At 40.1% G+C, this 27,604-nt stretch overlaps 1 protein-coding gene across 3 annotated transcripts in view; it reads left to right on the top strand.

Moving 5' to 3' along the window:
- The window catches only part of MAP3K4 (mitogen-activated protein kinase kinase kinase 4), a 114,112-nt gene that overhangs the window by 18,668 nt on the left and 67,840 nt on the right, over positions 1-27,604 (top strand). For all 3 annotated transcript variants that reach the window (XM_047101695.1, XM_047101696.1, XM_047101694.1), the window contains exon 2: positions 20,769-20,959. In XM_047101695.1, coding sequence (XP_046957651.1) covers positions 20,769-20,959 — 191 coding nt within the window. The remainder of the gene's footprint in view (positions 1-20,768; positions 20,960-27,604) is intronic.

Here is a 27,604-nt window from a genome sequence, read left to right as displayed (position 1 = left end):
CACTCCCCCAGACAGATAGTAGTTTTATTACATAATAAGCATAATGTAAAATGTGCCTTGCCTTCAGGGGATTTATAATCTAGTTAAGGAGAAGAGATAAAATAATGGAAATTTGATAACTCATAGTCTGGTGCAGAAATGGTGATAAATTTACCCCTGCATCTACTTGTGTGCCGTCATCTGAATGCTGTAACCTGCTGTTTTACGTAACGATGACAACAAGCTTGTAAAATAGATGTGCATTTTTCAGATGAGGAAAATGAGACTTTAAGAGACAGATTAGGTGAGAATACCTGGAGCTGGGACTCATCTGTATTTGTTATGCTTCAGAGTCTGTGGTTCTCTATCTTATGTGCTATGTCCTTAGGCATAAATGTGAAAGGACATGGTGAAGGATCTAAACAATAGCTTGTTTTAGCAGGAATACCACAAGAATGATTAATTGCCAAATGCATTATGCAGGAATGGGCAGAGGTCTCTTTAGGCTGAGGTGGGCATGTTATGTTATCTGAATGTATTGTGAGCGATTGCCATGTCAGTAAAAATATTAAAACATCGTTTTTAATTGGCTCCATCATACTTCTTTTTATGGTTATACCATAACCTATTTAAGTTATTACCAGTTTCTGTTTTAGATAGGACTGCAATCGGGGTGCTCTTGTAAAATTAACTTCTGAATGTAGGATTCAAAAGGAGTCTTTTGAACACTTTTAAGATTTTTAATATCTATTGTTAAACAATTTGCTTTTGGGAAGATTGTACAAATGTACAGTGGGCCACAAATAGTACTTACTGTACTTTGCCCTTTGTAGCTCTGAGTATTAAAAGAAGCCTTTACTAATTTAATAGGTCAGAAGGGGTTATCTGGTTTTAATTCGAGTGTCTGGTTACTGGTGTAGGTGGAACTGTTCTCATGTTTTATTGCTATTTAAATTTGTTTTGTGAATTATCTTTTTGCATTCTTTGCTTATTTTCCTGTTGATGTCTTAGGGTTTTTCTTGCCAGATTTAGTGAGCCTTTTATAAATTCAGGACAATGTGTTCTTTTTCTCCATTTTAGCTTTTAATATGGCTTAGTTTTTTAAAAATATATTAGCGTTTTAAATGTTCACACAGTTAAATCCTAAAAAAATTTTTTTAATGTTTATTTATTTTTATTTTTTTTAACATTTTATTTATTTTTGAGAGAGACAGAGACAGAGTCTGAGCCGGGGAGGGGCAGAGAGAGAGGGAGTCACAGAATCCGAAGCAGGCTCCAGACTCCTGGCTGCCAGCACAGAGCCCGGCATGAGGCTCAAACTTACAAACTGTGAGATCATGACCTGATCCGAAGTTGATGCTTAACCGACGGAGCCACCCAGGTGCCCCCACATAGTTAAGTCTTTTAGTTTTCTTCCATTTATTAAAGCTAGAGAGTCCAACACATGAAATTAAGGGAAAATAATTTTAGACCCATTTTCTGGAAAAATAACAAATATTTATTTATTTGTAAATATTTATAACATAACATAAATATTTATAATATATAAATAAGTATTTATAACATAAATATCATTTTGTGTGATATTTTCTGGAAGATTACTGTAGGCTGCATGCAAGCTGTAAAGGAGCTTATAATATGGGCTTTATGTATTTTTACATCATTGGAAACCTTCTTGCAGTAAGTTGTGCACATAGTAGGTCCTAACTGTCGATGGAATGAATAAGAGTTAATTCAATGAATTATCACTGATAACTACTTCAGTAAATTTCACTGGTTCTTGGCACCTTTTCCTCTGGATTCTCTGTATGCACTCATTTTCTGAGAACTAGTGAACTAATAAAAAGACACAGGAGTGCCCTTTCTTTTAGGCTTATATTTCTACTGCTTTTTGCATCACTGGTACTATATGTTACATGCCTGGTAAGAGCTTTGTTCCTGGAAATGGTATTTGAGTGAGAGTTAATGTAGAACGTGTCATAATATCCCAGTTTCCCTTGTTTTAGTAGAAATATTCGATTGCCTTCCTCTCAGATCCTGCTAGTTTGCTAGTGCTTTTTCATTTTTTTTTTCAGAATTTGAATAAGTGATTAAATGAGTTAATTTGGTATGTGGAGATCTGTACCATACAGTTTTCCAAATTTATTACTATTCACAGTTTCTTTAAGAAATGAACAGGTGAGATAGACTTTCTTGGTATTAAGGTGCTAAAAGCTTGTACTAACCTTAGTGTATATATATTTGAATTCCGGACTATCGAAAGCATTGCACATCTAATTGATCAGAAAGTAGTCAGAATTGTAATTTACATGGAGCATAAGAGAACTATAGGAGTAGGGATCTTGCTTTTATTGTTTTGCTTTGTTTTTTAAATAGCTTTCTGTGCATCAGGAAGTCTCTGATTCACATCCAGGTGTTCCCCCCAACCCCAAGGGGGAAAAAAAAGCAAAAGAAATAAAGTAGCTTTATTGAGATACAATTCATATACCATATAATTCACCTATCTGAAGTGTCCAGATCAATTGGTTTAATACTTTCACGGTTTAATACATCTGTGAGTGTATATGTGACCACTACCATACTCAATTTTAGAGCATTTGAATCACCTCAAAAAGAAACTCTACACCCTTTAGCTATTGCCACCCTCAAATCCCCATGCCCTTCAACCCTAAGTAACCATTAATCTGCTTTCTGTCTCTGGATATTTGACTGTTCTAAACATTTTATATAAATTGAAGGATACAACATGTGGTCTTTTGTGATTGACTTCTTTCCCATAGCATAATGTTTTCAAGTTTCATCCATGATATGCCATGTATCAGTCTTAAATCCTTTATACGGCTGAATAATATTCCTTTTAAAGGATTTAATATATTTTGTTTATCCATTCATCATTTGATTAACATTGAGTTGTTTCCACCTTTTGGCATTATGAATAATGCTGCTATAAACATTCATGCACAAGTGTTTGTGTGGACACGTGTTTTCATTTTTCTTGGGTAAATACTTAGGATTGCAACTGTTTCATCGTATGTTTTCCAGTGTGACTGCACCATTTAACATTCCCACCAGCAGCTTAGGAGAGTTCTGATTTCTTCACCTCCTGGCCCACACTTGTAATTATCTAACTTGTTGATTATAACTATCCTATTGGGTATCCAATGCCATCTTTTGGTTTTGATTTACACTTTCCTAATGGTGGTGAGCATCTTTTCAGATGCTTGTTAGCCATTTACATATCTTCTTTAGAGAAGTGTCTATTCAGATCCTATCTCCATTTTTAAATCGGGTTCTCTGTCTTTTTATTACTGAGTTATAAGAGTTCTTTGTATATTCTTGATGTGTCCCTTATCAGATATATGATTAGCAAATATTTTCTCTCGTTCTGTGGATTATCTTATTCACTTTCTTGATAGTGCCTTTTGATGCACAAACATTTTAAATTTTGATGAAGTCTAATTTATCTATTTTTTTCCTTTGTTGCTCATGCTTTTGAGTCCGTATCTAAGGATCCATTGCCAAATCTGAGGTCCTACAAATTTACCCCAGTTTTTGTGTAAGAGTTTTATAATTTTAGCTCTTACATTTAGATCTTTGATGCATTTTGAATTGATTTTTGTATATAGTGTGAGTTAAGGGTGCATCTTCGTTCTTTTGTATGTGGTTATCTGTTTATCCGAGCACCATTTGCTGAAAAGACTCTTCTTTCCCCATTGAAGGTCTAGGCACTTTTGTCAAAAGTCCGTTAAGTTTATATCTGGACACTCAGTTCTGTTCCATTGACCACACTGTCTTAATTATTGTTACTTTTGTAGTAATTGCAACAGGAAATCGGGAAGGTGAGTCCTTCAACAGTAGTCTTTATGGGATTGTTTCGGTTACCTTTATCTTCTAACACCTTGTATCCCTGTGCCTAGAATAATGTTTAGGATATAGTAACTATTAGTAAGTATTTATTGCAAGGATGCTTTAAAGTAACTAATTCAGCTTCAATTTAAGCGGTAAATTGATTCTTTAAAAAGAATTTTCCAACTGTAGCCAACACTTTTTCAGTATATTTTGTAAGATACCTCAGTTCCTTATTATTTCTATCTCTGTTAATAAAAGTTTCTAGTAATGCAATATATCATGGGAGTATGTTGCTTTATTAAAGGTCCTGTAGGCACTGAGGAAAGAATCATAGATGAAAAAAACATCAACAAAAGTAGTAGTGATTAACCAACACAGTATCAAGCTGTAAGGAAGTATCAAGACTCAGTATAGTTAAAGTTATTCTTGTAGAAGAGGGATATACTTGTTTATTTAAGTATAAATTTTCAGAAATTGAGTGGCTTCTTGGGGCGCCTGGGTGGCTCAGTCAGTTAAGCGTCCAACTTCTGCTCAGGTTGTGGTCTCATGGTTCGTGGGTTCGAGCCCTGCATTGGGCTCTGTGCTGACAGCTCAGAACCTGGAACCTGCTTCAGATTCTGTGTCTCCCTCTCTCTGCCCCTACCCTGCTCACACTCTGTCTCTTTCTCTCTCTCAAAAATAAATAAATGTTAAAAAAATTATAAAAAAAAGAAATCGAGTGGCTTCTTGTCTTAATATATTAGAAATTTTGTTTGGATGATTGTAGCTAAGTCAGAAAAATTTAGGGGCATTTTTTTTCTGTTAATGATTTTTTTCCCCTCAGCAGTAGAAATTAGAGTAATAGAACTACTTACAGTTTTTCTGACAAGCAGACATGAGAAACTGCCAAAAATGCTATGTATTTGTTTGGTGTTCTGGTGCCATCTATAGTTGAAAAGTATGTCATTTTTAAAATATTCGTATATTTAAGTGATATCAGTTTTGTGTGCTAAATCTTGTTTTAGATCTTTTATCTTCCCTTCTACAATTAGGTTTACAAAGAGTCTTTCTGATCTTATGTAAATTATAGAAACTGGGACACAAACAAAGTGTTTTAATTGCTACAAAATAAATGGGTTGGATTTGGCTATTTATAAATATTTTAACCAATAAAATGAAATGTTTCCCTTCTTATATTAATTTCTTTGTTTTTAAACAAAATTTTCCCTCTTCTTTGTTTCCTAAAGTAACTGCTGTATGATCCTATCATAAAATAGTTAGCTATGTTGTGAAATTAGTCACTTTGAAAGTTAAGTATGGCTTTTCCTTATATGTAAAACAGAGTAGATAGAGTACCATTTTGTTTTAACACTAAATAATCCACAGAGCAATTTTTAAAATAAAAATTTATACATATACTGCCTTTTAGTGGTATATAATAAACTATTCCTATCATACTTTGGATAAATGTAAATACAGAACAACTGTTTTCAGACACTGGATAATGGACTATACGGGATTGTCCTCCCTGAGACAAGGGAAACAAATGAAGAGAGCCCTGTAATTACCCTGGTTTTCTGCCCGCAAACCTTTCTAGACTGTGGTGCAGGCAGGAATATCCGCAGCAAAGCAGAGTAGTCTTCTTGAATTGAGGAGGCAGATTGGAGTTCAGGGAGACTGAAGTGGTTGGAAGTTGAGGGCAGAGTTCTGTAGAGAAAGGAATGATACAGAAAAAGAACTCCAGAAATCTACCAAAGACTTCTTTGAGTGTTTGAATACAAGATGCACTTGTGTAGAGTAGAAACTCTACAAGGTTAAGCAAAGAGCCACTGGAGAACTGTGAGCCAAAAGGTGCCCAGAGTTCACATGGGACTTGGAGGTATTTGAATTTCCAGTGGTCAAAGTGAAAAGTTCTTGTTTGTTGGTCACTGGGACATGCAATAAAGATATGGAAGATTCACATCTTAGTAGTAGAATCCTAGAGTAAAAGCATGTCTGGAATTAGCCTACTCAAGCTTGAAAACAAACCTTGACAGGATAAAGTGGAATTAGAAATAACAGCTTGTGAAAAAAAAAAGAAAATGCCAAATGGTCTCTAAAGGAAGATAACAAAATTCAGGTTGTCAGTTGCATAAAATTATAATGTCTAACATGTGACCAAAAATTACTAGACATGTCAATAAGCCCGAAAAGATGACCCTTGACCTAGAGAAACAATCAATAGAAACTATCCCAGAAATTTAAAAAACGATAGAAGTAGAAGAAGGAATTGTTAATGTGGTTGCAATTCAGCTGTTTAAAGGAAAACATGAACGAACATTGGAGAAAAATAAATAGATAAAAAAGACCACATGGAATGTCAAGAGATGAAGAATAGAGTATCTGAAATTACAAATACACCAGGTGAGATTTTCAACAGAACAGACCCTATAGAAAAAAAATTACTGAACTTGTGGGCCTAGCAATGTCAGTGTTGTAAGATGTAGTACAGAGAGAACAAAGACCAGAAAAAATGTAGAGAACAACAGTGACACATGAGGACGTATCAAGCAGTCAGCATTGTGTAATTGAAGTTCCTAAAAGAGGAAAGAAAGGGGGAAAACAGGGAAAAGATTAAGAAATAATGACTGTAAATGTTTCAAATTTGATGAGCACTATAAACCCATAGATTTAAAAAATTTGATGAGGCCCAGGAAGGATAAACACAAAGGCAACCATCACTGGAAAAATCACTGCTTAAATCTCTTGTTCTTCTGTAGTTCTCTAGTTCTTCTCTAGGATTTACTTATTCTTAAATTAACTGTGTTACAAAATTAAATGTTATTTTAATTAACCACTTTTGCAGGGAGTGTGGAGGTTCATGTCATCCTAAACCTAAAACAACAGCGTGTCACCAAAGATTGAAAATGATTTTCTTATTTGGTTTACTTCATGACCATTAGGTGAGTTTTAAGTCAGTTTTGTGTGAAGCCAGTATTTGTGGTTGGGAGGGGGTTTTCCTCCGTTCTTGGCTAGTGTGGCTGTGCCCTTGTAGCTTGAGTATTGATTTTGAATTAGTTATGCCTCTGAAACCTCATTCTCTCAGTGTCTAGTACATGTCAGGATGAGGTATTTTGAAAAGAGAACTCTGCTAAATGTGTGGTAAATATTCTCTAGGTCATTGCTTCTTTACCTTTTTTCGGTCATAGATTGTATTTGAGAATCTGATCAAAACCGTAGACTCTTGACTCCTCTGAAAAATGCACGTAATAAAAATTTGCATTCAGTTTCAGGGAATTCGTGGTCTGATGATTGAGCTATAAGGTAATATAGTTTTGGGGTGCCTGAGCGACACAACTGGTTAAGCATCCAGCTCTTGATTTCGGCTCAGGTCATAATCCCTGACCTCAATGTCGGATTGAGCCCTACATTGGGCTCTGTGCTGAGTGTGGAGCCTGCTTAGGAATGTTTCTCTTTCCCTCTGCCCCTCTGCCCTGCTAGCAAGTGCTCACTCTCTCTCTCTGTGTCTCTCTCAAATAAAAATTAAAAAGGGGCACCTGGGTGGCTCAGTCAGTTAAGTGTCCAACTTCGGCTCAGGTCATGATCTTGTAGTTTGTGAGTTTGAGCCCTGCGTCGGGCTCTTTGCTGACAGCTCAGTGCCTGGAGCCTGCTTTGGATTCTGTGTCTCCCCCTCTCTCTGGCCCTCCCATGCTCATGGTCTGTTTCTCTCTGCCTCTTAATAATAAACGTTAGAAAAAAAATTAAACAAAAATACAGTTTTGATACGTTAACTCTTTTTGTGTTCCCTATATTTTTTGTACGTGTTGCATTTAAGTGTATACTGTGAGACATTCTTTTCTGAAACCGTAGGTGGTGTTTATTTTTGGCACAAACAAGACTTCTAGGCTCTACATTTCCAGTAAATTTCACGTTGGCCTTATGTATTCAACCACAGTTACCAATTATGTTCTCTTGAGTGAAGAAAGCTATATAATTAAAAATGGGAGCTTTTATTTTTTTCTTCTAAAATTGTTTTAGACCCATTTACATTTTTTCCTAGTTTACGTAGTTTTTAATTAGAAGAAAATTATATTTTTCACGAGACAACTTTGTGTACGTGTATATATCTTTAATTACGTCTTTGGTGTTGGGTAGTGTTTTACTTCTTGGTTGTTAAGGGGCCATTTCTAAGCATTTCACGATCCCTAAAGGCATCGTTCCTCTCAGGTGAGCAGTTCTCTTTCCTCTTTGGGCTCCCAGCCGGGGAACGGTCTTGCTTGTTGAAATAGCATAGACAGAATAACCCTTTAGGTTGACTTTGTGATGGAATAGTTGAGAAGCCTTGTGTGTGAAAAAGTCGACGTAGTGCCAGAAAATGGTGCGTATCTGTACGTCTGTCTAGTAGAGCACAGTGGGGCGGAAGATGCTTAGGGAGGTGGGTTCGCTCATGTCCTCCCCGCTTTAGCGCCCGCGCGGCTACAGGTTCCTGTTAGGACGAAGGACATAATCCGACGGCCGCCTGCGCCTGCGGGGGCTCTCGTTCACTCTGCCCGCTCTGTGCCTGGTGGTCACGGCCTTTCGGTTCCTCCTGAGCCCCGTGCTCCTCTGTCTCAGCTGCTCCTCCTCTCCTTCGTCCAGTCGGGGCCTTCGGAGCTTTCGATCTCGGTTGAAATGTTGCTTCTTAAAGAAGTCTGCTTTATCGTCGCTGGGAATTGTCCCAGTTCTCGGGGCTGGACCCCGTCCGCCAGCAGTCGTTCACAGCGTAATGGGGGACCGCACTGAAAACACTGGTGTGTGCGCACTTACGTGCTAAGTATCTAGTTCTTTCTGCAGATTGGAAGCTGCAGGAGGGCAGGAATGGTGACGCTCTCGTTGAGTCGTGTGTTCTTCCTCAACTCTTAGCACAGCGCTTGTCCGGTAGGGCCACTGTTGAACGAATGGCACAGTTAACGTCCTAGAGGAGCTAATAGTGTCGCTGACGCAGCTACACACACAGGGAAGCATGGGACAGTTAATGTGTGTTTTCAGCTCTAAATAAGCCAGTCACTACAACAAAGACCCAAGAAACAAAAAAACGGAAGTGAATAAGATAATACACCTTAAAATTTTTGTATTGCCCTCTGTCTCCTCTCTTACACAAAATCCTGTTCTCAATGAAAAAAAAGTTAATTGTTAATTTCAAATTATTGTTCTCTGATTTAAAAGGCTTGCTTTTCTGTCCTTCTAGGGGGTAGTTTCAGGCTCTGTTTTAGGTATAAACACACGCAGATTTACACAAAACGAATGGAAACACTAGCCTGATCTGAGGAGTGCTCTATTAGAGGACAGTAAATTAAGGGAAGACAGGGCGTAATTCTTGGACTTGGTAGGGAAGGTAAGCAGCTACCTGAAGGGGAGAGGATTTGACTTAGACCTTTTCTTTTATACGCAGAAAGAGGTAGGGCAAGCAAAGCCCTCACTATTCTGTTTCGTTTTGTTTTTTCACTTAAATTGTAGTCACACTGTGGTCCCCAGCCGAATTGAGACTCAGTATCTTAGCCAGGCTAACGCCTTTATAGGTGAGGAAATTTTGACGTGGAGTGGTTAAAAGGCATCAGCAAAGATACGAGTCCTGCAGCTCGGCTGAGTACTACATCTCCGAACTGTTCCCACGTTCTTTCTCCAGCCCGTAGGGGCCTCCTTCCACAGGGGGAGTATTCCTCCGTGTCTGCCACTGGGAGAGGGCAGACGTCCCAGCAACCAGGCTGGGGGTGCAGGGGCCCTGGGCCGTGGGGTTAGGCCAGGACTCCAGTTCTGGCTCAGGTCCTTTCCAGCTGAGCACACAAGTTACCTTTGCAGCTTAGGGACCGCAGTAGTACCTGCGGGGGTCATCGGGAAGGTGAAATAAGATAACATTTGTAGAGTGCCTGACTGACTACCTAGTATGTAATGGGTATTTGATGACGAGCGCTTCTCATAATCAATGAGAAGTGGCCTTCTGGGCAAAGAAGCCTTTCTACAATGGCTCCATAAGCTCTGGCAAGGATTAGGTGAAATTACATATGATGGTTAGCATAGTGCCTGGCAGATGGTCAGAATTCAGTACCTAATGGAGGCAATTATACTGTTAGAATGGAAATCATTCATTACTGTGTAACGAATTATACAGCTGATTAAAAACATAAATAGAAATCTGATGGATATCCCAATTTTGGAAGTCACTGTTTTAAAGGGCATTTCTTTACTTATCGTTTGAAATTTTTTTACAACCACAATCATCAGTTCTGTTGATAAAGAATTGCTTGATTTCATAATACTACATTTTCCATTTAGTCCTGGTTCTTAGTCTTTTGTACCTGGTACAGTAGCACCAAATTTATTCAGCATCATCGAGGAACTGTCTCATACAGCATCATTAAGATAATCAAGTGTAAAATAAATTGGTTATTATAAAATAGTTTAGATTTAGAGACAATTGCAAAGATAGTGTAAAGAATTTCAGTATTTCTACTGTCTACATTTGTCACAGCTAGTGAGCCAGCGTTGACACGTTATTCTACCTAAGTGGTGGGGAGTTAACCTCCCCGTCCTTGGGAGGGGAATGTAGACTTAAATTCTTTGGATTTTTGTCTGTACAGGTGACTTCTCTCTTCTCCCATGTATTTATTTAGTAATTATATCAATATGGATTCATGGTTATAATTGGATATAATTCATGGGTATAATTCTATATCTGTATTTTGTTGCCCAGAATTTTCCAGTTTTGGCCAACGGGAGCTCTGTTTCTGTGTCCTTCTAAAATACTCCCATAGGTTGTTTGTTTGTTTGTTTGTTTGTTTTTTGAGCACTTCCTCACTTGCTGGCACTACAAAGTGCTCCAGGCTTGTATTACATCTTCTTTGCCCCAGTCCTGAACTCAGCCATTTCTTCTGGTTCTTCTATTGGAGCATGGTGCTGGAAACCCAAGATCTGGTCCCTAGATAAATGAGCTTTTCTGAGCTGATGTCAAAGCAGAGGTGAGGGATGTTATGTCCAAATTGTCCTAATTGCTTTCCTCACTTTTCTTTGCAGTTTACGTCGCTAAAAACCCTGGGAGAATATATTTAATATACTCATATTTCCTAGATCTGTCTATCCCCAAGAGTTAGGGTTCATCTTTTGAGTGTGTGTGTGTGCGTGTGTGTGTGTCACAGAGCATATTTATACTTAAAACTATTTTAAAAATCTGAATTAGAAAGGTAACTTGAGCTAAGGCGATTCAGACAGCTCATGTGTTTCCTACAGAAAGAGGCTCCTCAGTTACTTGATTTCTAAGAATGACAGGGAGTAATTCATGATGGAAAATGTGTTTTTTTCCACAAATAAATTAAAATTAAAATAAGGGAATTTAAAAAATGTTCTCATTTGTTAGAGTAGGTAGAGGGGACATCATAATTCTTATTGCTACCTTAAAAAATTTTTTTTTGCTCCCTTTAAAATTTTAAGCATTTTTCTTGTTTCTCTTTAATGTTTTGTGCACACTTGGCATAGAAGACCCTTTGTTTGCTCTTCCTTCCAGCATTGGTCCAGTTTTTCATCTTCCCACTTAAGCTGCTTCAGCCCCGCAGTTCTCTTTATTTATTTATTTTTTTAGGTTTTTTTAGTTTGAGCGAGCCAGAGCATGAGCAGGGATGTGGCAGAGAGAGAGGGAGAGAGAGAGAGAGTCCTAAGCAGGCTCCACACTGTCAGCGCCGAGTCTGACGTGGGGCTCGAACCTGCAAACTGCGAGATCATGATTGGAGCTGAAACCAGGAGTCGGGTGCTAAACTGACTGAGCTACCCAGGCACCCCTGCAATTCTCCTTTTGAATGAATTAGCACTTTTATGTTGCTTTCTTTAAATTCTTTTCCATGGGCATTTCATCATCAGATGCGTTCACAACAAGACTGATCTGTGCTTATTTTCACGTCTTGTATTGAAAAGACATCCTCTCACCTGTGCTGCCGGCATCCTTCTCCTGTTCATGTTGAACAACTCAGCTGGAAGGCCCCTAATCGGTGCATCTCAGAAGGGTTTTTGTTCCATTTTGATTGTCTCCTTGCGAATCTATATTCATACGATCTAGTGTTGATTTGCAGAGCTTTGGAAAAAGATGTAGATGATAGATATGCTCATACATCTTTGGAGCTGTTAGAACTGGTAAAAATAAGAAAGCACACCTGAAAATGTCTTATTCTTTGCCCTCTTCTTTTTATCCTCAGTTCTTGCAGCAAAATTGCAGAAAAAACGAGAATAATCACATTTGTCTTTTCATCTGTAGCATGACTTATATGTATTTAGATACCTAAAGCTTCTCTTTATCTTTTTTTCTCTCTCTCTTCTTTTGGTTCTAGTTCTTTTTTTGGAGTAGTCTTCTGGTTAACCAGAAATGAAAGATAAGTCTTTAAAGCAGTTTGTTATATTTGTTTATAAGACTTTGTTTTCTGAAAGACTTCATCTGAAAATACTTTTATTTTTTTGAGAGTGGTGGGGAGAGGGGGAGGGCAGAAGAAGCCGGAGAGAGAGAATCCCAAGCAGGCTGCACGCCCAGCATGGAGCCCAGATGTGAGGCTCAGTATCACAACTGTGAGATCATGACCTGAACTGAAATCAAGAGTCAGACGCTCAACTGACTGAGCCACCAAGGCACCCCTGAAAATCTTTTTTCAACAGGTTATAATTATTTTTATTTCTAATGATGAGCAGAACTTATCCATATGGAGTGTATATTTATTTTTTTATCTTTAAGTGTTCTTTTTGTTCTAGTTAGTTTAGGAGTGATAAAGTATACTTTGTGTTAATCTGTGAGTTAAATAAAAGACTTTTGCTAGAAGATCTAAGTCAGGTAAGCCTTATCCATACGTGACCTAACCCTTTCCAAGACCTGACCTTCTCCATTTCTTCTATGAAACATATCTACTGATGCTTGCAGCATCATGAATGACTGACAGGTTACACTCTAGAATGGCCGTGACTTTCTGTTTCCACCAGTTGAAACATATGCTTATCAAGAGTTCCTTGTTTGTTCCTAAATCTGTTTAGGTCTGTTGTATGTTTTAATTGTTATTGCATAATTTAGTACGCTTTTTTTTTTTTTTTTAGTACACTTTTATGCAAACATGTGAACTGTGAATGCAAAAGAGAATTGTAGTTTCTCTCTAGATGGAATACTTTGGAAAGTCTCAAGATAGGTCACAAAAAGAAAATTGCCATCAAATAGGTAAAGGAGAGGACTGTTAACATTTAGGAAGAAAAATCATGAAAATCTGGAAAAGTTGCTCCACGAAAGTCTTTAGATTCTTGTTCTATTTTAAAGAACCAGAGTGTGGATTGCAGACACCGCACTTGGTCGTGGTACGTGTGACTCATGACTTCTCTCAGGGACCCACACTAAAAGGCAAGGCTGTGGCCCTCATCAGAGTGGTGATAGGTTTAATCTCATTCATGGGCTTAAAGTGAAAGTAGATGTTTAAGTTTTATATGTGTGTCTGTTATCTCTTATAATTTAACAAGCCATATCAAAGCTTAATGGCTTAAAATGAAAACCATTTCTTATCTGTTATGGTACTGAGTGGGTCTTCTGCTCCTCATGGTCTTGGCTTGGGTTCAGTGGACAGCTGGAAGGTCCAAAATAGCCTCACTCACAAGCTAGCAAGTTGGTGCTGGCTGTCAGCTGGAAGCTCACAAGACTTTGACCTAGCTAGGCTCTTCGTGCAGCCTGTCCACCTGCCTAGGTGGGGCTTTGAAGACCGCGGAAGTCTCAGGGCTGCTGGCCTTCTTACCTGTGGCCAGCCTCCCCTGAAGGACAAGGGTGTAACTGGCCCAGTGTCACTTTCACTGCATCTCTTTAGTTAAAGCAGGTTACAAGGTCATACTGGATTCAAGAGGAGGTGATTATAGAAGGGTGTGAATACTGGGAGGCCAGGTTTGTGGAAGGCCACCAAAGTCACAGCCACCACAGATGTTTCGGGTTTTCGAGTTTGCATGTTTCATTCTTTATGCTCTTGATATGTATTTAAAAAAATTTTTTTTAATATTTATTTTTGAGAGAGAGAGAGAGACAGAGCACGAGTGGGAAAGGGGCAGAGAGAGAGGGAGACACAGAATCCGAAGCAGGCTCCAGGCTCCAAGCTGGCAGCACAGAGCCCGATGTGGGGCTTGAACCCACGAGCTGTGAGATCATGACCTGAGCTGAAGTCAGACACTTAACCGACCGAGCCACCCAGGCGCCCCTGATATGTATTTTTAAAATTAACTGGCTAGCCACAAGTCTCAGTGGCATTTGATAAGAAGGCTTCTAATAAATGAAAGTGTAAGCAAATTTAGAGTAACTCGATTAAAGCTTGTATTCTTAAGAGTGGGGACATAAGGATTTCAACCCATGTTAATCTCATTCCAAAACCACGATTCCCTCCGTTATCCACCATTGCCATTGTTCTGGACGGGAGGTAGTTACCTTGGCACCTAGGGTTACAGTATCCCAATAACATCATCCACAGAAATCAACAATCATTTAATTCTTGCAGCCTTTAAAAAAAATTACATTCTTCAAATAATTAAGTGGGATTGTATTTTAATAGACTTTAGATGATGATTAAGTCTGAAGTATCAAAAGAGAACATTATTTTTGCCTCACAAGTTCATTTATTCAGTAGGTAGTTATTGGGCACATAATTTGCACCAGGTACTGTCCTAGACATTGGAGAAACTGTGGTGAAACAGTAATAGATGGGTCCCTGCCTTCCCAGAGCTTTGAGACTGGTTGGGAGGGATAGTTCTTTTCACGGGAAATCTTTTTTTTTTTTTAATCTGCTTTTGTTAAAAAAAAATGAATTTAGTTTAAAAAAAATTAAGTTTGAATGTCTGTCTTGAAAACCAAGACTCAGTAGGTTTGTAAAGACCCTATACTCTGAGTCAATGAAGAAGTTCAATATATTTCTTTTAATGTTTATTTAATATTTTGGGGGGAGAGAGACAGAGCGTGAGCAGGGGAGGGGCAGAGAGAGGGGGAGACACAGAATCTGAAGCAGGCTCCAGGCTCCAAGCTGTCAGCACAGAGCCTGATGTGGGGCTGGAACCCACTAGCTGTGAGATCAGGACCTGAGCCAAAGTCGGATGCTTAACCAACTGAGCCACCCAGGCACCACAGAAAAAGTTAAAAACTTAGCAAATATTGGATAAATTTGAGGTTTGACAACAGTTTAGTTGGAGGTTAGCTGATAAACATTCAATGATAGGCTGACAATATAGATCAACTAACTTTTTAATTAATTGGCTCTTACAAATACAAACCAACTGAGCAACCTCAAATTTAGCTTAGCTGCTTTTGATTTATACCACCAGCCAAGCAAACTCTTTAGTATGAATTCTTAAAAAAAGAAATCTAGAATATCTACCACCTCTGCCTACCCCCTTCCCTGCCTTTCCTGAAATCTTTCTTTAATTATTGTTTAATAGAGAATAGGTTAGTGAGAAGGCAGAGTTGACAGAGAGGATCTCACACGGGTGAGTACTATACTTCATAAGTGAATAAAATACTTGATTGTTTTTAAAAAAATTTTTAATGTTTATTTTTAAGAGAGAGAAATGGAATGTAAGCAGGGGAGGGGCACAGAGAGAGGGAGACCAAATCTGAAGCAGGCTCCAGGCTCTGAGCTGTCAGCACAGAGCCTGATGCGGGGCTCCAACACACGAACCGTGAGATCAGGACCCAAGCCAAAGTCGGAAGCTTAACTGACTGAGCCACCCAGGTGTCCCTAAAATTGATTTCTAGGGACTTTGCTAAAGAACTTCTAAAGAAGGGTGTGTGTGTGTGTGTGTGTGTGTGTGTGTGTGTGTGTGTGTTTGGTGTGTTTGGGCTTTTGCAAAACCACAGATGTTTTTGAACTCGTCTAATCCAACTTCATTATTTTATAGATGAGCTATTTCGGGCACCATGTGGTTCACCAACTGTGTCACAGCAGAACTATTTAACCCCTAGTTACTTGAATTTTTGTCTTGTCTTCCACACATTTTCCATTGAAATGACAGCAAAACCCCTTGGGTTGAGTTCAGGGCACACTTTTGTTAGACCAGATTCTATGTCAAGTGAATAGTACTTTAGCAAAGTTTGATGTGAAAAGAGTGAGACACTGTTTTATATGACTGTCAGAAATTTAGCACTAGAAAGGAATTTCACATTTGTGTGTTTTTCAGCACATATCAGGCCAGTGTTTCAGGGCAATTGATGTAAACCTTGTATTACTTTCCTCATCCAAAATAATTGGTATCCATGGCAACATTCTGAACCAGTCAACTGACCACATTAGCTCATCTCACATGAGCTAATACAAAATGAGGTTTTGGATGGTTTGGGTTACTTAATTGAAATGATGCACGTTCTTTTGAACTTACCACTAGTGTTTATATTCCTAGATTTTGTGTATAAATTTTTCTTTTTACAGAAAGAAAAGAAACTTTTAGCTTGATTTCCCTTCCCACCCCTCTATTGTATATTGCTTCTTAGCTTAGACTCCCAAGCCGAGTTATTTTTCTCTGTCTCCTTTTAAGATTTTTCTCTTCATCATTGGTTTTCAGCAATTTGATTATGATGTGCATAGTCAAAACTGATAGTTTTCTTCAAGTTGTTCTGGTTGGAGTTTGTGGAGCTCCTTGGATCTGTGAACTACAGTTTCCTTCCAATTTAGAACATTTTCAGCCCTTAATTCTTAAAAGATTTTTTCTGTGCTTCCCTTTTTCTGTTTTGGATTCTAATAACACATGTTACACTGCTTGTTACTGCCCCACAGATAACTGATGCTCTGTTCTTTTTCTTTGTTTTCCTTAATCTTTTTCTGATTCATTTTGGATCATTTCTATTGCTGTATCTTCAAGTTCACGGTTCTTTTCCTCTGCTGTGTCTCATCTGCTTTTAAATCCCATCCAGAGTGTTTTTCATTTCAGATATAATTTTCATCTTTACAGGTTCTGTTTGAGCAAAATTTCTGGTCTGCTTACTGATTTTTTTTTTCCTGGGTTGGGCCATATTTTCCTTTTCTTTGGTAATTTTTGACAGGATGGCAGACATGAATTTTACTTATTGAGTGCTAGACTTTTAAAAAATTCCTTCAAATATATTTGGACTTTGTACTGACATGTATTAAGTTACTAAGTTACTTGGATGGAATGTAAACTATTAACATTTTCAGTGAGTGTGAGTACCATCTCGATGGGCTTAAGTAATCCTAAGAAAGTGGCTGTCAGCTCCGCATGGCAGTTTTTCTACCTCACTTTCTGTGTGGCATAATGAATAAAGAGTGGTGAAGTGCACCGTGTTTTATCTTATTTTAATACATTGTTTATGACAGTATTCCTCTTTGCTTCCATGCATTTTTTATGTTTGCTGTTAGAGTAATTAAATAATTTGGAAATACTTTGAAACCAGTAGTGTCTATTGTGTGTGTGAGGTTATAGACTAAGATGACTTTCTGTTTGGGGATAGATGCAGATTTGAAAACAAGAGATCTTCAGCTTCTGGAGAAGTATTACAGGGATTTAGTCTTTTACTTTTATTTGGAGAGTGCAGCCAAGTGAATTTTTCCGTGTGTAGAGAAATAACTTGTCCGTAGTTAGATGACAAATATTTTTTTTTCTGTTTCCCCAAATTAAATTTTTTCATAAAAGTTAGCATCTTTATTACATGTACTGTCTTTGACTCTTTTTATCTGCTAAAGCAGTCGACTTGTTTCCATCATATGTAGATCAGACAAAGGTACTTCTTGAAAAATAAACTCTCCTCATCCCGAGATCATGATTCTGTCCTTAGCTCCGGGAGCTGGCCCTTGGAGACCTGGCTCACTGATGTTTGGACATTTTCAGTCCCTCTTCATAAAAACCTCCTCCTCCTATACTTTGCGTTTTAGTAATTTATTCATGCACACAGTGCTGCTGGATGCTACTAAAACAGGCCATTTTCTGTGCCTGTTTTATACTGTAGTGTTTTCCACATAGCCGTTTATTTCCAGTACTTTGATATCCTTGACTTTTTTGAAATATTTATAACTGAATTTCCTGAAGTATTTTAGAATGTTGGCTTTACAAATTATATATTAGTCTTTTTCTTAGTCGTAGAAAGATTAAGTCACGAATGCAGTCACCTGTCTAGTCAGGCTGGGACTTGGCCTTTGGTCTTCTGCTTCCTGAGTCCACGTCTCTCTTCACTGCAGAGGGATGTTTTGATTGTCTCGTTTGCTCCTTTATCTGACTCCATTTTTCTGTTTAGCCTGGCATTCGCTGCTCTCTGGCCTTGATGTGTTTAACTGACTAAATGTCTGTGCTGTAGTTTTGTTGTGATTACCATTCTGAAATATGAAATATGTTTTTGTGGTAAAACATTGAATGCTTTTGAGTTCTATCCTAGAAACTTGGAGATACGAAAGTAATGAAATATGCTGCCCTTCCTTACCATTGACTTTATCTTAGTGGGGGAAAAAAAAGTTAAAGTATTGAATTTGAAACAATTTAGAAGGTGTTAAAAATGTTAAGGTAGTTTCCGGGCCTGTACCATGCTGAACTCAAAGGCAGACTTCTCTTTCCTTTTTTATTTAAAAAAATATTTTTTTTAACGTCCATTTATTATTGAGAGACAGAGAGAGACAGAGCATGAGTGAGGGAGGGGCAGAGAGGGGGAGACACAGAATCCGAAGCAGGCTCCAGGCTCCGAGCTGTCAGCACAGAGCCCGACGCGGGGCTCTCACTCACCTACTGCAAGATCATGCCCTGAACCAAAGGTGGGCACTTTACCGACAGAGCCACCCAGGTGCCCCTTTCCTTTTTTATTTTTTTAAACATTTTTATTTTTAAATAATCTCTACACCCTCCGTGGGGCTGTAACTAACAACCATGAGGTCAGCAGTTGCCTGCTGTACCAACTGAGCCAGCCAGGTACCCCCTGTCTTAATGTTAAGCAGATGAGGAAGGAACTCAGGTTCCCTCATGATGGCCAATAGGCTTGGTGACTTCCACGGTTTATAATATGAGCAGTGGCAATCATTTAGTGAACCCTGCTCTATTATTACTCTTTTGTTAAGCATACATTATTGGATTAAATCCTCATAGGTATGGATTCTAAGCATTATCTTTATTTGGTAAATGTGCAATGTGGAGATACTAAGTAATTTGGCGAAGGCCCACATGGCTACTAACTAGCACAGTCAGCCTTTCAACCAAAGTCCCTTGTGCCACAAAACCTAGTGTTAATCATTCCAAGCTTATGCTAGTAACCACTACAACACGGGGAAATGAGATGAGTGACCTTGTCACTGATAGTCGTATCTTCTGTTCAGCTGAATCAGCTATTTTGCAGTGAGTGTAGAAGATATGGATGTAGGAAATTCCAAGTTCATCTGGAAGTTGTATTATTTATTGTATGACTGTGTGATACTTAAATTATAGATGTGGTTAGCCTGAGGGAACAGGAATACTTAAAACTTATTTCTGGGACACCTAGGGGCTCAGTTGTTTGAGTGTCTGACCTCGGCTCGGGTCATGATCCCGTGGTTTGTGAGTTCGAGCCCCGTATCGGGCTTGCTGCTGTCAGGGCAGAGCCCGCTTTGGGTCTTCTGTACCCCTCCCCCCTCTCTCTACCCCTCCCCCGCTGCATGCTTTCTCAAAAATAAACGAACGTTAAAAAAATAAAAAAAAAAAACCTCATTTCTAACTTTGCTTATGATTTAATTTGTTGTAGTCAGCTTTCAGGGTATTTCATTTGTATGTCTTAATGTATGCACATATGTGTGGGGCCATGTATATTCACAGTATCTAGAGTGGTCTTGTCTGGTTATGTCAGTTTTTGACCCATCTGAGGGATTCTGTATGGATTTCAGTGCTGTAAATTTATGTAATTCTGCAGCATTTTTATTTTTTGAAAGTTTATTTTCTGATATTTTGTCAGTATAATTCAATAATGTATCCTATATTTTAGAGTGGGTTTTTTTTTTTCCATCTTGATTTTGTAATAGCTTTGATTTTATATCAGGATATGAATTGCCAGGAAGAAAACTGGTTTTGTCTTGGATATAGTGTGGAGTTATGTTTAAAAATTTGAGGTGTATTTAATAAAGAATATTCAGAATGCAGTAGACTGTGGTATGTACTTGAAAGGAGCTTCATGATCGGTTCCTTCTAGCTTGCCGTTCTGGGATTGTATTTGTTTCTGTTTGTACTAATAAGTTTTTTGTTGTTGTTGGTTTCGCAAAAATAGAACTTTATCAAAATAGTGGTGTTTGAGAAGCTGGCTGGGGATAGAGAATTGGCCGGAAGCATTACCAGAGGACAAGTTAGTGAGGAGTGGCATTTTGAAGCTGGAGAGAAACGAATTCCTTTTTCTCCTTCCCCAGCGTCCTCCCCCACTGCTCACCCGAGCCCTGCCCCGTCGTGTGTGGCGGAGAACATAGGAACATGGACCTCTCGTCTGTTAGCGGTGCCCCCTGCTTTGCTGCCGGGGTCACCATAGAACGTTCCTGGGCTTTCTGTTCTGTGTGCCTCAGAGGAAGAGCAGCCCCGAGGTCCGGGGCAGGACGAGGCAAGTCCACTCGCCCACCCGGCTTTCAGTGGCCAGCACACACGTACATACCTCGTTCTGTCTGATTGGTATCTTCCAGTCCTTTGCTCTCTTTTTACTCAATCTGTGAGCTTTTGGTTTTAAACGTCACTGACGTCAGAATTCTCTAAGCAGAGAAACTGCGGGCCGTCCTGCTCGTGCGGTTCCCCTGCTGTTCGCCGTTCGCGGTCAGAGCAGAAGTCACGGTCGTTACTCCACCGGGCGAAAGAGGAGCTCTCCTGTGAGTGCCACATGTACAAATAGAGGAGGACGACGCCGGTGCCGAGGAGGAGACGTATCCGTAGCAAAGTTCTGCAAAGAGTTCTTAAATGAAATTGCAAGTAGTTTACATTTGAGTTCACTTACCGCGTCACTGAGTATTTTCTGTGTGTATCATGTTTCGTAGGCAAGAGGGCGCGTTAGGAGATTCCGGCTGCCAGAATTCCGAGTCTGATCCAGAGGACTTTCCAGATGAAACCAATACAGAGAACCTTGATGGCACCTCTCCCCCCAGCACCCCTCGGCAGATAAAACGCATGTCCACCAAGCACCAGAGGAATAACGTCGGGAGGCCTGCTGGCCGGTCTGGTTTGAAAGGTGAGTGCGCTATGTACGACATACACAGGCCTGATGCTTTCAGTACCTAATCGGTAGATCACATAACTATTGATTGATCCTTTCTATGAGAATGTTTTTCTTCTTATCTTAAATTTAATTTTGGTGCCGATTTTATTTTATTTTTTTTAACGTTTATTTATTTTTGAGACAGAGAGAGACAGAGCATGAACGGGGGAGGGTCAGAGAGAGAGGGAGACACAGAATCGGAAACAGGCTCCAGGCTCTGAGCTGTCAGCACAGAGCCCGATGCGGGGCTCGAACTCATGGACCGTGAGATCATGACCTGAGCCGAAGTCGGACGCTTAACCGACCAAGCCACCCAGGCGCCCCTTGGTGCCGATTTTAAATTTCACTTCTTAACTTTTGAATCATTACCACTAGCAGTATTGTTAATGAAGGAGAAAAGAATTCTCCAGAGCTAGAAAGGTTTGGCCGGAGTAATTGTTAAAGCCAGTGGTGGAAGAAGTCGAGTGTGTACTCCTTCAGGATGGTACTCGTGGATGAGATAGTTGGTCTTTCATTAAAAAAAAACCAACAACACATTTTTTAAAAACGTGTATTTACTTTTGAGAGACAGAGACAGAGTGTGAGTGGGGGAGGGGCAGAGAGAGAGAGAGACAGAGACAGAGACAGAATTGGAAACAGGCTCCAGACTGTAGGTGTCAGCGCAGAGCCTGATGCGGGGCTCGAACCCGCGAACTGTGAGATCATGACCTGAGCTGAAGTCGGACGCTCACCGAGCCACCCAGGCCTTTTTCATTCTTGGAATCTCTAGCTTTTGTCTTCTAGACTTGATGTGTGGGTAGTTGGGGAGAGGCAGAGCCAGGCTTCTCTAAGCAGCTCATGACGTGTGCTCTCTGTTGGTGACCGTGACATGGCCCTAAGCGTGCGTGTGTGGCCCTCTCTCTTGCCAGGCACAGTGCCGAGATGGTACCCTACACCTCATCACCACAGACAGTTCTCCTTTTCTCTTTGTTTAGAATCTCAGAGCCCAGATAATGTTCTGTTCCTAGAAGCTGGGAGAGTTTTCTGTTTTCATTTCTTCACTTCCTCCAGCATGTCACAGCTGTTCTTTTCTGAGGGAGATAAATCATGCCGACCTGCTACCTCCTTGTTCCCTGCTTTCTGGCTTAGATCCTCCGGTCACTGAAGCCTTATGGCTTTAGCATTTCTCTATTAATTTCAGCAAACCACTTGTCCTAAAATTGATCTCCTAGCTTTTTGGAAGTTGATCATCAGTTGCTGCACGAGGTAGAGATTTCATTCTTGATCTTATCTGAGAAATTTCCCCTATCACATGTTCTCCCTTTTTGACATCAAGCTCCTGCCCATTTCTGCATTTCTTTGGTCCGTGTTCTTCCTTTTTCTTTGGCCAGGTTCCCCTTCCTACAGATTTCTTCCGCACATTGACCTCTCATGGCTGTAAGTTGGCAAATTCACTCTGTATTCCTGTCGTAGCCCTTCCTCAAGAAAGAAGGAAGGGGAGAGAAATGGATTTTGTTTATTTGCTCGAGTGAAGTCTTACCCAGGAAAGAATTTCTAAGCAGTAAGTAGTCTTTCTTTTCCACAGGGAAGGTGATTTTTTATTTTCTCTTAAGATTTTTTTTTTTTTTTTTTGATTTTTAAGTCATCTCTACACCCAATGTGGGGCTCAAACTTACAACGCTGAGACCAGGAGTCATGTGCTCTAGTGACTGAGCCAGCAAGGCACCCCGATTCTTTTACTTTCTATTAAAACTTTATTTGCACCAGGATGTTAACTTGCGACCTGCACTTACAACCCTCTTTGGAAACTAATAGCTTTTATTGCAATTTATCCTCTCTAAAATCAACCCTTATTCATTTCTTCCAGGACGTCAATAGAAGCTCCTTATCTAAAATAGGTGTCAGTGAAGTAGCATCTCCTGAATCAGTATTAGCACATATTTGCTTCGAGCTGGGAAAACTGAGAAGGTGCCTGCAGCACATCTGCCTTTTCTTCACTTGTTGGTCCATATACTGTTTTATTTTTATTTATTTCCATTATTTATTTATTTAAACAATTTGTTAACATTTGTTTATTTTTGAGAGGGGGAGAGAGAGAGAGAGAGAGAGAGAGAGAGAGAGAGAATGGGAGAGGGACAGAGAGAGAGGGAGACACGGAACCTGAAGCAGGCTTCAGGCTCTCAGCTGTCAGCACAGAGCCCGACGCGGGGCTCGAACCCACGAACCGTGAGATCATGACCTGAGCCGAAGTTGGAAGCTTAACTGATTGAGCCACCCAGGCGCCCCTGGTTTTTCTTTATTTTTTAAGTTTATTTGTTTATTTTGAGAGAGAGAGAGAGAGAGAGAGCAGAGGAGGGACAGAGAGAGAGAGAGAGAATCCTAAACAGGCTCTCTGCATTGTCACCTCAGAGCCCAGTGTGAGGCTCAAACTGCGAAATCATGACCTGAGCCGAAATCAAGAGTTGGACGCTTAACCAGCTGAGTCCCCCAGGCACCCTGGTCCATACCATTTTAGAATAGGAGTCGAAGGCATAATTCTCACGTTTTGTAGATTGAGAAACTGAGGCCTGGATTTTCAAAGCAACCTCAAGGCTAGAAAACTTGAGATAGTGACAGGAGTATTTTTAGAAATAGTTCTCCGAGTACTTGGTTTGGAGTTTTTTCTAGTACAAGCAGCAGATGTTAAGCTTACCTGAATGCCGTACTTGAGTTAACTATCTTTCACTAATCAGAAAAATAGTCACTAAATATTTGCTGAATGGCTACTGTCCTTCTGGGGTATGTGGGAGGTAGAAGATGGAAGGTTGCCTCCTTTCCTCCTCAATTTCTTTCAGTTGTTTATTCCATAAAACTACAGAATTTTAGATCTGGAAGGGGTCTTAGGACTGCTTACTCCAATTCTTGCCATTTTTCAGGTAAAGAAGTAAATGGCCATACGTCTTTATTTTATGTGTGTATGCTTGTTTATTTATTTTGATAGAGTTTGTTATATTATTTTGATAGGTAGGGGAGAGAGAGGGAGAGAGAGAGGATCCTGGGCAGGCTCCACATCGTCAGCACAGAGCCTGATGCGGGGTCTGGACTTACGAACCTTCCGTGAGATCATGATCTGAGCTGAAATCTAGAGCCGGGCGCTTAACCCACTGAGCTGCTCAGGTGCCCCGCTATGTGTCTTTTGGCTTGTACCTATCCAGTGGCACCTACGAGACCAAAATCCTTAATAACTTAATCTTGTCTCTTATTGTAAAAGATGACATGTTTATTGTAGGAAATTTCGAAAATACAAACAAAAAGAAATAAAAATACCTATAAACCCAATACATAGAAATGATAACTTGTACTATCTTTGGTGAGAGCCCCGACTTGCGTGGGAAGCACGCAGGTAAACGGGCAGTGCGGTCTTGGGGGCGGAGGTGGGACAGAGGCTGGTGAGGAGAGACTGCCTCCCACCCCCCCAGGAGGGGCTGGGAAGGCCCCTGCGGCTTCAGGGCTTCTGGAACAAGTGACATTTGTGCTATGACCTGAAGGCTGAGTCAGGGAGACCAATATTTCAAAGGAGTGTGTGACTCATGATAATATATTGGTCCCTCAGTACTTTCAAGAGCTTTTAGAATTAATTGGGTTGGTCAGCTTTTATTTTAAAAGCTTTCCAAGGAAATGTGAACTGGTGCATTCGTTCTTTCTCACTGCCACAAGCAAAGACACTCCGAATCAGACTCTTCACTTTAGAACTGCAGTCCCAAGTTGCACTCATCTTTTTAACAAATGTCACCAATAGTATTTGCATTTTTCAGGTTATCTGTTGCTGTGTAACAAACCACCCCAAAACTTAGTGGCGTGAAAGAACAGCCATTTTATTGTGCTCAGGATTCTGCGGGCCACATGTCCGGGCAGGTCACAGCTTGTCTCAAACCCATCATGTCTCGAGCTTTAGCTGAAATGGCTCAGTTGGCTGCAGATGTGGTCATGGTCTGGATAGGGCCCTCAGCGTGGGCTTTCGGTTCCTCTCCACAGGGTGTCGCTGGGTCTCTGTGGTCCGCAATGGCTCCTTTACTCACGAGTCTGGCACCTGGGCTGAGAGCTGGCTGGCCTTGTTTCGTTCCTACATAACCTTCCACATGGCATATCCTGGGCTTCTTCACAGCACACTGGTCCCGGGTAATGGGAATTCTTATGTGGCAGCTAGCTTCCCCCAGAGCAAGTGTCACGAGAGGTCGAGGTGAAAGTTGTAAGGGTTCATAACTTAGGAAGTCACATGACACCGCTTTTGCTGAATTCTTTGGCGACACATGGCCGCCAGAATTCGTTGTGGGGTGGGGGGTGGGGGGACCACAGGGCATTTCACCAGCAGGAGGTGGGTTGCTAGCTGTAAGAGACTAGCTCCTGCCTGCATTGGATATAAAGCTTTGGAGCGTTTGTGTCTGGGCAGCCTTACTGTCTTTATGCCTCCAGCCTCTCTCCTTTGTGAATGCAGACAACGTCATAAGCATTCCTGAAGGAATATAACCACATGAAAAGGTAACTGAGGGCATTATATTGAAAGGAGGTAAGAGTAACTATTAACGTTTATTTTCTTTTAGCAATGGTAACCATTGTCATGAACTGATTATATGGATATGATTCTTCAAATATTTTATTATTATAGGCTCAGGGTAACTGCTACTAATCCATAGTAGTAACTACTATAGATTTATTTTTTTTATAATTGGAAATTCAGTCCCAGGCCCCTTTCTAACTAGCCCGCTATAAATTGAGAGTTCCCATGAGACCCTCTTCAGGTCCATAATTTCCTAGAACTCACAGGAACTCAGGAACACACTTTACTTACTTTATGGTATAAAGGACTCAGGAACAGCCAAATGGAAGACAGGTGTAGGGCAGGGTGTCGGGTTCCCATGAAACTTCCGGGTCCTCCCAGGTGTTAGTTAGCCTCCCACCACCTCCATGTGTTCACCAACCTGGGGCTCATCACATTTCCCATTTGAGAGTCTTTGTAGCTCTTAATCTCCAGGCTGCCCTCTCTAACCCCTTTCTGGGAGGTTAGGAAGGTGGGTAGGGGGGCTGCTAATTACTTGCTCCCTCTGTGACCAGCCCCATCTGGAGGCTTTCTAGGAGCACCCCCTAAGTCACCTCTTTAGCATAAATTTATTAGATGTGATTGAAAGGGGCTCCTTATGAATAATAAAAGATAACCCCTATCACTTAGGAAATTCTGAGGGTTTTTTAGCAGCTCTGTGCCAGGAACCTGGACAAAAACCAAATATATTTCTTACAGTTACCTCAGTGAGTAACTGCTAGCAAAGATATGAGGAGATGGCAGCTTTCATGCAGGCTAACGGGAGTATAAATGGTCTCAATCCTTGTGGGACAGTAATTTGTTAATACGGTCAAGTTGTGGTCGGTTATGTCCTTGACCCGGTAAATCCACACACTGGGAGTAGACTTTAGAGAAGTCCCTGCAAATGCACATAGTAAATGCTGCCCAGAGATTCATGTGTCATTCATCGTTTGTGATTTCCAACTGTAGTATGTGAGTGTGCAACCACCAGACAGGACAGTTCAAAACAGTGTCTGTCACAGAGGTCTGAGACTGAGACGGGAGAGAACTGAAGACGGGGGTGGGACGTGAGGGCGAAGGCGAGGTCACCGTTGTTGCGGTGTTTTATTTCTTGCTTTGTATTGACGGACTTTTAAATGGTTGCCAGTTTAGAAGTGTGCAGAACTATATTTTATCCGTTTTTTGCGGTTAAAGACATTTTTGTTGTCAGAATATTAACTTCTATTTTTAGAAGCTGTGACAAATATGATAGCCACGTTATGATAGCTCGGGAAGAACGGTCAGTTCCTATTACCTAAAAAGAAGTCAGCTATGTGACATCCTGACTGATGGAACCTGCCAGTTAAGCTCTTGACTTAGCTCACTGACCAGGCTGGGTTTCATACTTCCCTGAGTAACAGGATCTAATTGTGGTATTATTTGAATTATACTTTTGGATAATGGTAAATAACTGCCCAATCACAGCAATTAAGATTTTAATAAGTTTTGGACAATAATTAGTCATATGTAACTGTTCTTCTTAAGATGGGTTTAAGGAAGAGATAGTCAAACTATCGCATCTGTAAAGTTTTGTTCTTTTAACGTAGTTAAAAGCTGGTTCATTTAATAGCTTAAATAGGTTAAATAAGAATGAAAACACTCAAGCCAAAAAGTCCTTTCCAGGGTGAATCTGCCTCGTAATCAACACCAGCCCCATTTTTACAGCAGTATTACGCTATACCGCAATTGCCAGATTATAGAGATAGAACAAATATCTCAAGACATTTAATCAGAATTGGTACCTATGTGTGTGTGTATATATACATATATATCATAAACAAACATCATAATTTCCCTATCATAAACAAATACCTCAAGGTATGTGTATGTATGTGTGTGTGTAAAAGTGTTTTTTGCTAAAAGTAGGATTAGCACTTAAAAATTTTTTTTAAATTTTTTATTTTAGAGAGAGTGTGAGTGGGGGAGGGGGGGAGAGAGAGAGAGAGAGAGAGAGAGAGAGACAGAAAATCTCAAGCAGGCTCCATGTTTAGCGCAAAACCCGATGTGGGGCTCGATTCCCACGGCCCTGAGATCATGATCTG

The sequence above is a fragment of the Lynx rufus genome, unplaced genomic scaffold (assembly GCF_022079265.1).
Source record: "Lynx rufus isolate CCGP_SWC_20201006 ecotype Redwood Valley unplaced genomic scaffold, mLynRuf1.p SCAF_6, whole genome shotgun sequence".
In the NCBI taxonomy this organism is placed as follows: domain Eukaryota; kingdom Metazoa; phylum Chordata; class Mammalia; order Carnivora; family Felidae; genus Lynx; species Lynx rufus.
Note: the sequence above shows the minus strand (reverse complement) of the source record. Positions and strands in the feature narration are given on the sequence as shown.